The sequence below is a fragment of the Podarcis cretensis genome, assembly GCF_951804945.1.
Source record: "Podarcis cretensis genome assembly, chromosome: 13".
Taxonomy (NCBI): domain Eukaryota; kingdom Metazoa; phylum Chordata; class Lepidosauria; order Squamata; family Lacertidae; genus Podarcis; species Podarcis cretensis.
In genome coordinates this window covers 42054362-42067365 of record NC_137182.1, presented here as the reverse complement: position 1 = coordinate 42067365, position 13004 = coordinate 42054362, and the positions used below count along the sequence as shown (strand labels likewise).

The 13004-nt window shown below is 49.9% G+C and overlaps 1 protein-coding gene and 1 long non-coding RNA gene across 4 annotated transcripts; one reads left to right on the top strand and one right to left on the bottom strand.

Annotated features, from left to right (window-relative positions):
- Positions 1–241: 241 nt before the first annotated feature.
- On the bottom strand, positions 242–10197 carry LOC307201253 (cardiotrophin-2-like). Of its 2 annotated transcripts, none has more exons than XM_079950301.1 (3): positions 9669–10197; positions 5170–5308; positions 242–1423 (listed from the first exon to the last, which is right to left on the bottom strand). In XM_079950301.1, the coding sequence occupies exons 1-3, from the start codon at positions 9761–9763 to the stop codon at positions 965–967; spliced, it is 693 nt and encodes a 230-aa protein (XP_079806427.1). In that variant the 5' UTR covers positions 9764–10197; the 3' UTR covers positions 242–964. The 2 variants fall into 2 exon arrangements, with proteins under 2 accessions (XP_079806427.1, XP_079806428.1); XM_079950302.1 differs by lacking the exon at positions 9669–10197 and adding an exon at positions 8360–8668 and having other exon boundaries at positions 5170–5312.
- Positions 10198–10417: 220 nt separating this feature from the next.
- On the top strand, positions 10418–12920 carry LOC307201288. 2 transcript variants are annotated; one of them, XR_013832664.1, is made up of 2 exons: positions 10418–10492; positions 12572–12920. It is a non-coding gene; the product is annotated as an uncharacterized lncRNA (long non-coding RNA). The 2 variants fall into 2 exon arrangements; XR_013832665.1 differs by lacking the exon at positions 10418–10492 and adding an exon at positions 12220–12337.
- Positions 12921–13004: the final 84 nt, after the last annotated feature.

The window sequence follows — 13004 nt, the reverse complement described above, 5'->3', positions numbered from 1 at the left end:
GCATGTGTGTGTGCGCACACATGTGCTTGTATATAGATCAGAATTGCCAATGTGGCCTACTCCAAATGTTTTGGACTACAACTCCCATCAACCCCTGCAAGGACTGCCAAGCTGCCTAGAGCTGATGGGAATTGCAGTCCAAAACACCTGAACAGCAGTAAATTGGAAAAGGCTGGGATGGATGGACAGATCAGTAGACAGATCTAGTTCTCTCTCTCTCTCACACACACACACCCCCGCACTGTAACAATAGAGTTGAAATCATATTAATCTCAGTTTACGTGTATGCCTGCCTGTTTGCCACTGAAAATAATAGACCACCCCCACAAAGTGCAAAACCAGGAAGCATAAATGCAAGAGATCTCGCTGAGCACAAGCGCACAAGTTGACCTCATAGGGTGAAGACAGACTTCAAGAACTTGGGGTGACCAAGGCCTTAGAACTGAAGTGACAGGCAAGTCTGCCAGCCAATCATGTTCAACCAGCAGCCTTGTCCTTCCTCCTCACTGACACTTGCAGGTATGTTGTCTGTCTTTTTAAACACACCTTTTAAAATGCTGCATAAACATTCTTATGCATTTATCATTTGTTGCCTTATTATTATTATTTAAAACGGGAAAGGTTTTTTTTTTCAGTACATGATCTGGAGAGGCCCTTGGTGACATCACAGGGGAGCAGCAGCCAATGAGCACCATGCACAGCCAGGGGAGGCACCTAATCAGCACCACGCACAAACACAGGCCTCTACTGAAAACCTGACGAGTGAGTTGTTGCTTTTTCCAGAGCTCAGCTCTGGAGATAAATAGATAAAGTTTGGACTGGACACAACAAGGGCACTTCCAGACTTTCTCCACCAGTCTGTGGGTGTTGCGTCTGTCTTCTCCCTACGCCTGCTTTCCTAAGAAATCTGCGGCAAGGAGAACAGATGAACCCTTTAACCTGGGAGTTACTCCTTGAGCGATCCTTAGGCTGGGAATTTCTCCGCGAGGAGAGAGAAGTCTTTCACCGTCCTGTCAATCCACTCTTTGTACGTTTGGCACACCACGTAGCCCCGGACTTTCTTTTCGAACGTGTCGGCTTCCACAGACTCCAGCATGAGGGGATCCGTGACGGCAGCGGGCGGCGCTCCCAAGGCAGACATGATGGCCGTCAAGTTGCTGAGGAGGCCTTGGACGCGCAAGCGAGTCACCTTCAGCATATCCAGAAGTTCCACTTTGGTGGGGTTGAGCTCAAACTGGTCGTCCCGCACCAGCTGCAGGAACTCCGCGAAGGCGGCGTAGGCCTCATAATTCTTCTCCACACGCTTGACGTGGCTGAGAGTCCGCCATTCCAGGAACGGGATGGCGGCCGTTGGCACCCCTTCGTAGCGCAGCCTCCGGGCATCGAAGCCGGAGTCGCTAAACGGGCTGCCTTGGTGACTCAGCTGGGAACAGAGAGAAAGAGAGGTTGTGTTTTTCAGTTTAACAGGATTTGTACGCCACTCAATCACCCGTAACCTCCAAGCAGAAGAAAGCTGGCGCAGGAATGCGCTGGAGAAATAACCGTCAATAAAGGTTGCGTTGTCTCCCGACACGCTCCGTTTTTATGGGGCTGCTGGCCCCTGGCACCTACATGCCAGGAAAACCTGCCGAGACTCTACTGAAGGCATGGGACAGGAAAACCGATGTGGGAAATGTATTTCAGGGAAAACACAGGCAGTTCAAGAAAAGGCCTACGGCTCAGTGGCGGGGCATGTGTTTTGCATGCGAACAATTCCGGGCTCAATCCTCAACATCTCCAGGAAAGTCTGGGGCTGAGAAAATCCCCTGCTTCAGACTCTGGAGAGCTTCTGAGCTAGATGGACCGATGACCTGGCTCATTTTAAGCCAACTTCCTTTGTTTCCACTACCTAAAAGGTAGACAATTTTCAAAGGGGTTAAATATTATGAGCAACAGACATGCATGTGGGCTCAAGGGTGCCTGCTGCGAAATGTGCCCTCGTCACTTCTCAGAAATCCTGGGGGTGGCACCCACCAGTACCAGGCTCCTTCATCCCTTTGGAATTCATTGCAGGGAAGGCCAACAAAAACAGGCCTTTCGTTGTTCCCCAGATCAGCCGGCCGTAGTTCCACCTGAGTTCTTCCCCCCCTTTTTATGAGGATGCCGTTGGCAGCTTGGCTGCACGCCAGAGCCCAGGCTGCAAAGACCTCCCTACATCTGGCATCTTGTGCCCAGGCAAGTTGCGGGAAGCAGGGCACAGCAAATCTTTGGGCACTCAGCCACTGCGTGCAGGGATTAGAATAAAGGCGAAGGAGCGGCCACCAGAGAGCGGGAGATTTGCGCTCTCGATTGCAGCTTTGGCGGGGGGGGGGCGACCAGTGACTCCACTCTCCCTCGATCATGTTGCAAAGTCAAGGAACAAGCGTTGCGAGAACAATGGAGCAGCCGCGGGCAACCTTTCCGTGCTGTTTCCTGCTGGCGATACAGGTTTGCTCTGGATCCGCCAGAAGGGAAAGGGCTCGGTGCTGCTTTGGCTGCGGGTGCCTTTAGCCCGTAGCCTGAGGCGGGCACAGCCTGTTTGGTTACGTTGCCAGGACTGGAGCCCAGTCTGCAGCATTTCTGAGTCCTGCAGGGCCTAAGCTTGATCTGGTGAAAGGCATGGAGCTTGGTGGCCTTGCCTTGAGGGAAAGGAGTAGACCACCTGCCCTCTTTCCAGCACAGAGCATTTACACCAGAGGTAGGGAGCCAGATCCTTAGGAGATCCCAGCCTCACAGGCCAAATTCAGCAAGTGGAAGAAGGCACCTGTTATCTTAATGATAACAGGTGATTGGGCGCTTTGAAGCCCCAAAGTCACTAGCACTTCAAAGCTCTTGGTTGTGCACCGGCAGCCATTTTTCTACCTGTACAGCTCCTGACACCGGGTGCGGAGCAAGTGGGTGTGGCTTGGGGGAAACGGTTTCATGGGCCAAGTTTGGTCCACAAGCCCTATCCCTCAGTGATTACACATGTGAGGTTTAAAACCCTTTCACAGAATTATAGAATTGTAGAGTCGGAAGGGACCCTGAGGATCATCTAATCCAAGCCCTTGCAATGCAGGAATATGCAGCTGTCCCATACGGGAATCAAACCTGCAACCTTGGCATTATCAGCACTACGCTCTAACCAACTAAGCTTTGCTTCAGTCCAGCTTGTAATGTGACAGTGAGAAGTGTCATGCTTCGATTTAAATTATAGCAATTCTTTCTGAAGGTTCATGCACACTTATAAATTGGCATATCAATTTTTGTGCAAATCTGCACCCTCTGTTTTTTGGGTTATGCATACCCTCTGTGTTGGTTATGTGTAAGCGGCCACCTTAATACACAGATACTGCATTTACAGTACAAGCAATGGAGTCAGATGGGGCCTGTGACCTTTAGGAGCTGCTTGTGAATTTTCCATAGGTATATGGCTGGGTGCTGTTGGAAGGAGAAGGCTGGACTGGATAAACCTTGGCCTGGTCATTTCTTAAGTCTTTAGCTTCGGTGACAAAAATGGAGATTTAAGCCTCACCTATGAAAACGTCCCAAGGATACATCGGAAATTTTTACCCAAAGAGCCTCCTATAACTTCACTACAAACATATCCCCTGACTTTAAAAAGGGGGCCTTGTGTCCTACATACCAAAGAACGCTGATCATATATCCAATGTGTTGTGTAGTTCTGCAAGCAAATTCAGGAACTGGTCCTGGGCACAGAATCCCAACCTTTCATTTTTATGAGAAAGGACGCTTCTAGTCCTTAACGTCGCAAGGAAAGGTTGGAAAAGATGCAGGCAAAATCTTAAAAGCATTGCAAGAGATGGTGGCTCTGAGCAGGATTCTCAGATGTCAGCAGCGCCACTGCCCTGCATAGTTTCCTCTCTGTCATGCCAGGACTGGCAGAAATAAGGAAATGCATATGTATTTGCTTCATTTGCCTACTTTGCATAATCCTGCCCTCACTTTATTTCTTCTTTTCTAAAAACATACTTACACACACACACACACACACATATATATACACACACCGTATTTTTCGCTCTATAACGCGCACCAGACCATAACACGCACGTAGTTTTTAGAGGAGGAAAACAAGAAAAAAAAAATTCTAAACGAAATAGTGGATATATGATTTTTGTGGTTCATGCTGTGGCCACAGACATGTGATCTGACAGTGAGTTTGGAGTAGCCCAATGCAAAAATCCTGAGGATCCATGTGGCTCCGTGCTTTGTAACCACGGAGGAGGGAAGGAAGGGGAACCATGGATCCTCTGCTCACGACTGCAGCAGATCCCCCCCGCCACCTGCAGGCATTCGCTCCATAACACACACAGACATTTCCCCTTACTTTCTAGGAGGAAAAAAGTGAGTGTTATGGTGCAAAAAATACGGTGTGTGTATATATATAGGTAAAGGTAAAGGTACCCCTGCCCGTACGGGCCAGTCTTGACAGACTCTGGGGTTGTGCGCCCATCTCACTTAAGAGGCCAGGGGCCAGCGCTGTCCGGAGACACTTCCGGGTCACGTGGCCAGCGTGACATCGTTGCTCTGGCGAGCCAGAGCCGCACACGGAAATGCCGTTTACCTTCCCGCTGGTAAGCGGTCCCTATTTATCTACTTGCACCCGGAGGTGCTTTCGAACTGCTAGGTTGGCAGGCGCTGGGACCGAGCAGCGGGAGCGCACCCCGCCGCAGGGATTCAAACCGCCGACCTTTCGATCGGCAAGTCCTAGGCACTGAGGCTTTAACCCACAGCGCCACCTGCGTCGTGTATATATATATATATATATATATATATATATATATATATGTTTAGACTTTCAACTTGCTGCTTGCTGCTTGTCTATTAAGGACCCCCTTGCTATGGCTGATCCAGAGGATTCTGGGTTCCATTCTGGGTGGCATGCTCTGCTCATGCAAAGCACTTCAACTGAAGGTGTAACGTTAAACAAACAAAAAACCCTCGGGAAATTCTCACCCCCCCCCACCCAACACACCGGATTTCAGAGGAAAGTGGGGAATCATGAGAAAGCTGCCTCCTGAGGAATGCCCACAAGGTAATAGGCTTCTGAGGAACTAGAGGGATTATTGGGAAATAGCTGGAAAGGGAAACAACCCTTGCGAAGCATAGGCAGAAGCTGCTCTTCCAGAAAAAAGGCAAAGCTCTTACATAGGTGTTCAGAAGGACGGTGCTGTTGGCTTTCATGAGGCGGGCCAGGTTGAAGGTCTGGCCAATGATGGTGCTGAGAGATGAATCCCGGTCAGGGGAGACGATGTGGACCAGGCCTGCACAAATGACGAGGAGACTTCTGGCTGAAAAGGAACCAAATGAATATTCAGTGCAGGATTGGCGCAGGGTTGGGTTTTTAAAAATTGGGCCCACCTCTCTGAATGTGGCTCCTCGCCACCATCACTGCCATTTCCCTTTCGCTTCCTGTCTCTCCCGTTGCCTCAGTCTTGAGATAAGCTCCCTCAAAGTTCAACCTCCCTCCCAAAATGTGGCAGCATCCTTGAGACGCCCATTCCAATCTGCCTGAAGATGTCCATCAGGTTGACGTTTTCTTTTACCTCTCTTTCAAATCAGAACCAGTGAAGGTCCTGTGTGAGTGTCTGGAGGTGGTTGGAGGTTGGATGGCGGCTAACAGATTGAGGTTGAATCCTGACAAGACAGAAGTACTGTTTTTGGGGGACAGGAGGCGGGCAGGTGTGGAGGATTCCCTGGTCCTGAATGGGGTAACTGTGCCCCTGAAGGACCAGGTGCGCAGCCTGGGAGTCATTTTGGACTCACAGCTGTCCATGGAGGCACAGCTTAAATCCGTGTCCAGGGCAGCTGTTTACCAGCTGTTTATCTCCCGCTTGGACTACTGCAATGCACTCTACGTGGGGCTACCTTTGAAGGTGACTCGGAAACTACAACTAATCCAGAATGCGGCAGCTAGACTGGTGACTGGGAGTGGCCGCCGAGACCATATAACACCGGTCTTGAAAGACCTACATTGGCTCCCAGTATGTTTCCGAGCACAATTCAAAGTGTTGGTGCTGACCTTTAAAGCCCTAAACGGCCTCGGTTCAGTATACCTGAAGGAGCGTCTCCACCCCCATCATTCTGCCCGGACGCTGAGGTCCAGCGCCGAGGGCCTTCTGGCGGTTCCCTCATTGCAAGAAGCAAAGCTACAGGGAACCAGGCAGAGGGCCTTCTCGGTAGTGGCCCCCGCCCTGTGGAACGCCCTTCCAGCAGATGTCAAAGCGATAAACAACTACTTGACATTCAGAAGACATCTTAAGGCAGCCCTGTTCAGGGAAGTTTTTAACGTGTGATATTTTACTGTATTTTTGGTTTTTATGGAAGCCGCCCAGAGTGGCTGGGGAGGCCCAGCCAGATGGGCAGGGTATAAATAATAAATTATTATTATTATTATTATTATTAACCTCGGGAGTCAAGACGGCCAGCTTGAGGCTTTTAAGGACACACAAGGCAGCCGCTGTTTATGCTGCGCAGTCATCTGAAGCAGGAACACAGTACTGCCATTAGGAAGCGATGCAAGGGTTTTAGGGCACTCGTAAAGGATAGAGCCAGTGGTGGTTGTAAGGGTTATTAGAGCAGGGGTGGGCCCAAGGGCCACATTTCCTTCTGGACCACCTCCCAAGGGCCACCTGGGGCCAGAGGTCAATGTAGGCAGAGCAACGCATGTAAAGTAGGCTCATTTCGACACACGCCCCTCTCTCTTCATGCGCCACATGAAGCAGGCAGGGCCAATGAGGGGTGTCTAGGGAGAGGGGTGTGGCCTGTGTTCCAAGGACCAGACAGCAGGGCCGGCCTCGGACGTTTTGTCACCTGAGGCCAAACTAAAAGTGCTGGTCCTCCCGGTTTGCCGCCGCCACCTCCTTGACCGCAATTTCACAGGCACTACGGCAACTGGCTTGGAGTGTCGCCAATGGCAATATGCCTGCACCACAGCGAGGAGAGTTGTAGGAAACGCCTTGTTTACACTCCCGGTTTTCCCATCACTCTCGTCATGGCGCAGGTGTTCTGCCATTGGTGACGCTCTGGGTTGGCAGCCATTGTGCTGGTGCGCCTGCACATTGAGCCAGTGGTGGGAGGCAGTAGAGGCAGCCTCCAAGGAGCACACTGCAAGCAGCCTTGGCTACCACAACAACTCTCCTTGGAGGATGCCGCCTCTGTTGATCCTGCCACTTGAGGCGGCTTCCTCAGCCTGCCTCTTGGGTGGGCCAGCCCTGGCGGACAGAGAGCGCCGTAGGGTTAGAGTGTTGGACTACGGCCTGGGAGACCAGGGTCAAATCACTCTCTCAGCCTGACCTACCTCACAAGATTGTTGTGCTGATATAATGTAAGAGAGACAGGGGTGCAAACTATTTATATGCCACCTTAAGCTCCTTGAAGGAAAGGGTGGGATGCAAATGTCCTGTGATAAGTAAGAATGGAAGCAAAGGGTAGCAATTGTATTTTGTTTAATATTTAATTTGTGTTGCCATGGGGAAGGGAAGGGCCAATTACAGCAGCAACTTCATGCCCATGCCTAAAGATGGAAAGAAGAAGAAGAAGTCCCAGCAAAAGAAGAATGGATACAAAAATTTATGGGATACGCAGGAATGCCAAAACTTACTGGAAAAATAAAAAATCAAGATAACAAACTTTTTTTAAATAAAAGAATGGAAATGGTTTGTTGAATATATACAGACAAATTGTAAACAGATAAGAACAATGGCAGGATTATTGTAATAACCTGCAGTTTCATAAGAGTATATATTTAAAGTAGATGAATAAACGAATTAATTAAGTCAATTTGGATATGCAGAAAATATTAAAAATAAATTTTAGGAACCACAGAAAGAGCGGGGAGGAAGTCAGGTTTTGAAGTGTTATAATGGCTGTAAAATTATTGAAATGTATAATAAATAAATAATTTTTTTAAAAAAACCACTTCATGTCTTAGCATGATTTGGCATTATTGAATCAAATAAAGACACACACAAACGTCTCAATGCAGACATAACATGCTTTGGACTGCGACTTGGGAGACCAAATCCATTTCAGACATGAAGCTCACCTGGTGACTTAGTTAGTCACCATTTCTCAGACTAACCTACTTCACAGGGTTGTTTTGAGGGTGAGCAGGGTAGAACTACCCAGAAAGATAAAATGAAATAAATAAAGAGAAAATAGTGCTAGCTTGCATCCACAACTAACAAAAAAAAGGTGATACGATTACTGGAGCCATAACGTAACAAGTAGAATCCTCGATATTTTTTCGCCACCTCTAAAAAAAAACACCTTAAAAATCCAAGCACACACATGCATGTATTAGACCACCTTGGGGGAAAAGGAAGGTTGCACTTACCCAGAGAAAGAGTCATGGTTTCCTCACGGTTTTGAATCCCAGCGGAAATGCCAAGTTCTCTATGTCACCCCCTAATGGTTGGCAAAGGTATCGCTCCTTCCAAGAAATGGCTGCTGTCGCCCCCAAGTGGAGGATGTGGGTATCCCGCTGCTTTCTCAAATCACCTCTGCTGCCCCCAAGTGGAGGATGCTTGAATGTCTGGTCCTGATCTCTCTCTGCCTTTTTCTGAACCAGGAGATGCCCTCTAGTTGTGGGTTTCCTCTGCCCTGAGGCTGCTGCTGCTGCTGCTGCTGCTGGTTGATGAGCCCCACTGAGACAGCTCTTTATATGCAGCCAAGGTGTTGTCCCCATCTTCTGAAATTCCCCAGCCTTCCTCCCCTCCCCTCTGTGGGCAAACACCTCCTACAGAAAGAGGAAGGGGGGGGGGAAGCATCATTTCTGCTTCCTGCTCCTAAGACACTAGGCTGGGGGGGAGGAGGGAGGGAGGGAGGGGAGGGGCAGATTGTGAAATCTCTCCAATTTCCTGCACAGTTGGGAAGAGAAGGAGGGAGAAATGAAAAGAAAAGCCAGGAGGGCATTTTCCTTTCTGAATTGCACAGGGCTGTAGGTTGCTGGTTCAACCAGTGAGGCTCTGCTTTGGCAGATGGGGCTGGACGATTTGGGCAGCTGCCAATGCCCAGGTGGCGTGGGATGGGCAACCCCAGACCACCACCCCACTGCTGAGGAGGGGCAACAGCAGCTGCCTCTGACAGTCCCTTGTCTTTGGTAGGGGGTCATCTAGGCCAACCAAGAACTGGGCCTGTCTGGGAGGACTGCATCGTTCAACCTGCTCGTCTTCCTAGCCCGCGACTGCCAACAGGCCTGCCCAATTTTGGGGGGCAGATTGGGGATAAGGGAAAGAGCAGGGCCTTGTTGGCAGCTGTGGGACATGTTGCTCATCAGTCTCCCCGCCGCAGTCGGAGATGAAGGGAGGATCCCCCGGGGCTGAGGCGGCCAAATCGGAAGGGTGTGGAAGGGGCACAGAGCCAAGCCCTGCTCGTCCCACTGTCTGGGGCCAGGCTCAGATTCTTCCTTTCTTGACGCAGCACATTCCTCTCTCAGCCGCACACATTCCTGTCCCTAAAGCGGATCCTTGCCATGACCTTGTGATTCCAAACAAATCAAGCCTGACCAACTTTCTCTGGTTGCTCAGAGTTGCGAGGAGGTCGAACCGTTCTTTCTTTCCTAGCAGCACCTTTAGCAGACAGAAACCCAACAGGAAAAGCTTCCCCCACCCTGAGGCTGTTTTTCCAGGCAGGGGGCAAAACACTCGCCTTGTTTGATTCCTGCCCGCCAAGCGACTGGTAAAGGCACTGGGAACTCTGCCCTGGGGGCGGTAGAAGAGAGAGAGAAAGGAGCTTCCATTCACGCCACCCTAAATCTGTTCTTCCCGCCCAGCCCCAAATACACTGGCATTATGCTCCACATTCTGACACAGAGTTTTATGGTGCCAAGAGCCAGACATTCCCCCCCTCCAAATAGCAGGAAGAGTCGGGTTGCTTTTGTGTGTGTTTGTGTGCATTATGTACATTACCAAACTAGGCGAATGCAGGGTGGGGTGAGGAAAGAGATTGTGAAGCTTTTTCCTACTTGGGAGTAAAGCTTTCATTTGGGGAGAATCTGTGGGGCTCCAGAAGTGTGGAACGGGGAGCTCTGATCGAGTTGGACAAACAAAGTGAAGGCCTCGGGGCCGTGCCACCTGCCTGCTACAGGCCTCCTGGCACGTCCTGGCATCGGGTTACTGTTTGCGAAGAAACCAGAGACGCTCGAGAAAGAAAGAGGAGCAGCGGGCAAAGCACCGGGCATGGAGCCAGGCCTACTGGGTGCCCTTCCAGCTCAGAGACGGGTGGGGTGCGTTTGGAGTCTGGTGGGCCCATCGCAGGCTCCATATCCCGTTTGGAGGGAAGGGAAACCGAGGTGCCAAGTAGGGGAGATCTCGCGCCTGCTTAGTCAGGCATGCCACCCATTCATGCCAGTTGCGTGGGAAGAGCGGCTGCGCGTTCAGGCCCTGATTGTGGGCTCCCCACAGGCGCCTGACTGGCCACTGGGAGAATGGGATGATGGGTCCTGGGGGCTCTTCTTACATTTTAGCAGGTGTGCAGGAGAGGGGGATCCAGCAGATGCAGCTTGCTGTATGACGCAGGTCAGAAAAAAAGAGGATTTAGAGGTGGCGTGAATAAAGACTTGGCAGCTGGGCTGCCCTTCTTCTCACCCACCCTGGCAAGCCACCCTGGCTGCTCGACAGGCAGAACATCAACAGGTGTGGCTCCCCATCGCACACAACAGGGGGAGGCCTTACCAGTTGGATCTCTGCCTGTTCCTCCTTTTGTCAGAGGCCCAGAAGCCTCATCTTCTGCAACCACCTTTGGCCACTCCTGCCAGCAGGAGCAGCCACAAGGGAAGTCCGGAAAAGATACTTTGCTTGGGGGGACAATGGAGGGTGGAGGAGAGGCTCCAGTATCTTCTACTTGGGCCTCCCACCCAGCCTAGATCTGCACGGTCTACTCAGTCTTCATCTGCTTTCCCACTGCCCCTTCCCTAAAACATGCTTAGAGCCAGGATAATGGAGCTCAGACTTTACCAGCATGGTGCCTCCAGTCCAGCTATTTTGAACAACAACTCCCATCAGCCCCCAGCCACTTCCTTGAGCTCCCATCCCCATCTGCTTTCAAAGTTCAAGCAAATATTCTGGTCCTGAGGCGCGCACACACACACACACACACACAAACACACAGTATAAGAAAGTTGAAGCATCACTCTTGTTCAGGGCTGGATCTAGGTTTGATGAGGCCCTCAGCTACTGAAGGTAATGGGGCCCTTTATATGTCCAGATGTCGAAACTGACACTGTTTTTTGTGTTGAATATATGCTATATGGTAATTTATGGACCTAATAGGTATCTAAAGCCAAAATACAAAATATGTATTTTATCAAAGTAATTGTTGAACTGAAATACAGTTTTAGGGAGCAGGCTAGCAGATGGGGCCCATTACTTACATCATAGGAGCCTACACAACACAAAACACTGTTGCTGTATGTAGGTTTAATTTTATTTTTATTTTTATCTTATATTTTGGAAATGTACATCCAGGGTTTTTCCCTTTAATTTTTTGGGGGGCACCCAAGAGAGTGGGGCCCTAATCTATAGCTTGTTCAGCTTATACGTAAATCCGGTACTGCTCTTGTTGATGACAAGCATAGCTGTCAAGTGTCCCTTATTTGAAGGGACATTCCCTTATTCCAGCGCCATGTCCCGCTGCTGTCCCTTATTGATGGATGTCCCTTAAATGTCCCTTAAATGATGTCCCTTAAATTTCAAAGGAAGCAGCTCCTCTCCCTCCCTCCCTGCCGGCCGGCCAGGGAGGAGGGAGGCTCCAACTGTGTTGCTTGGCTGTGTTGCTCACTCAATAAGAAGTCTAAGAACAACCGAGGGTGGAGCTTGCATGCCTTGTGTGTGGCTAGTTAATGCAAGCTGGACGCCATTGTGTTGCACGTGCTGCTGCAAACTTTGCAGTGCAAAGCCAGGCCGGGGAGCCATCTTAAGTTGAGGCTGCATAGGCCTTGTGGTGCATGTGATTTAGATTCTATTCAGTTGAACCTCTGGTTACAAAGTTGGTTGGACAGTGTTCTCGAAGCTACCAGCATAAGTTTGACCAGACTGCAGGAGGACTGGAAGACTGGAGTGCCTGGAACAGGTGAGGCTGCAGGTCCTTTATTTTGGCTGCTGGTCCCTTATTTTCAAGGTTGCTGGTCCCTTATTTTCAAATCTGTAAGTTGACAGCTATGATGACAAGACAACCGTGGTCAGCCCCCCTCCAGCTGCAAATCAAGACATAACAACCTTATAAATCCAGCTGCATTCATAATGTTGTTGAAGAGGCACTAAATGAGAAGACTTCCTTTCTTTTTCCTTTTCCTTGTTCTTGCAAGCATTACTGGGTGAGCAGAATACGCTTAATCATTTTGTTCCTGCAAAGTAGTTTCGGGCTCCGGTTTCTGATGCGTGGGGCCTCGGGTGTGGGTTATGAGGTGGACCTAAAATTCGTCTTGGTTCACTCACTAGCAACCTTTCCAAGAGTTAATTATTAGGTGCCCTAGACAGTGAAACACACTCTCCTTCCCAGTAACTGATTTCTCTCTCTCTCTCTCTCTCTCTCTCTCTCTGTCGCTAAGGAAATGAAGTCGGATGCCTGGACATGCCAACTTCTTCCATTGCAAGTCTGGGCCTATCCCTTCATCTGGACTGGACCTTGACGTCAGGTGGTGAAATCCGCCTTCACCCCTCTTCTGGAGATTCCCCAGCGTGTCTGAGCATCGGAAGCAAAATCTGGGACAGTGAAAGTGACTCATCCTGGCTAGGAAGGCAGGTGGACTTAGCCCAAGGCAACATTGTCTGAGGCCACTTATAAAAGCTCAAGCTCATGTTGCCTGCCTCCTGCCTCTCCCCGGCAAAACACTTTTTAAAATAAATGAACAGCAAGCATGGTTGTTTTGACTTTCGTTGCTGCTGCTTCCATTCGAATCTGGCACTGAAATTATTTTGGCTGGGTTTGGGGGAGTCAGGATTCCTGGGTTTTCTCTCTCTCTCTCTGTTCTGCTCTTAGAT

Coding starts and splice junctions, on each gene's coding strand:
- LOC307201253 (XM_079950301.1), bottom strand. CDS start 9,763: ATGGAAGCTCCTTTCTCTCTCTCTTCTACCGCCCCCAGGGCAGAGTTC. Junction 5,309..9,668: donor GCAGGAATCAAACAAGGCGA/GTGTTTTGCCCC, acceptor CTTTTCAGCCAG/AAGTCTCCTCGTCATTTGTG. Junction 1,424..5,169: donor CCGTCCTTCTGAACACCTAT/GTAAGAGCTTTG, acceptor CTCTGTTCCCAG/CTGAGTCACCAAGGCAGCCC.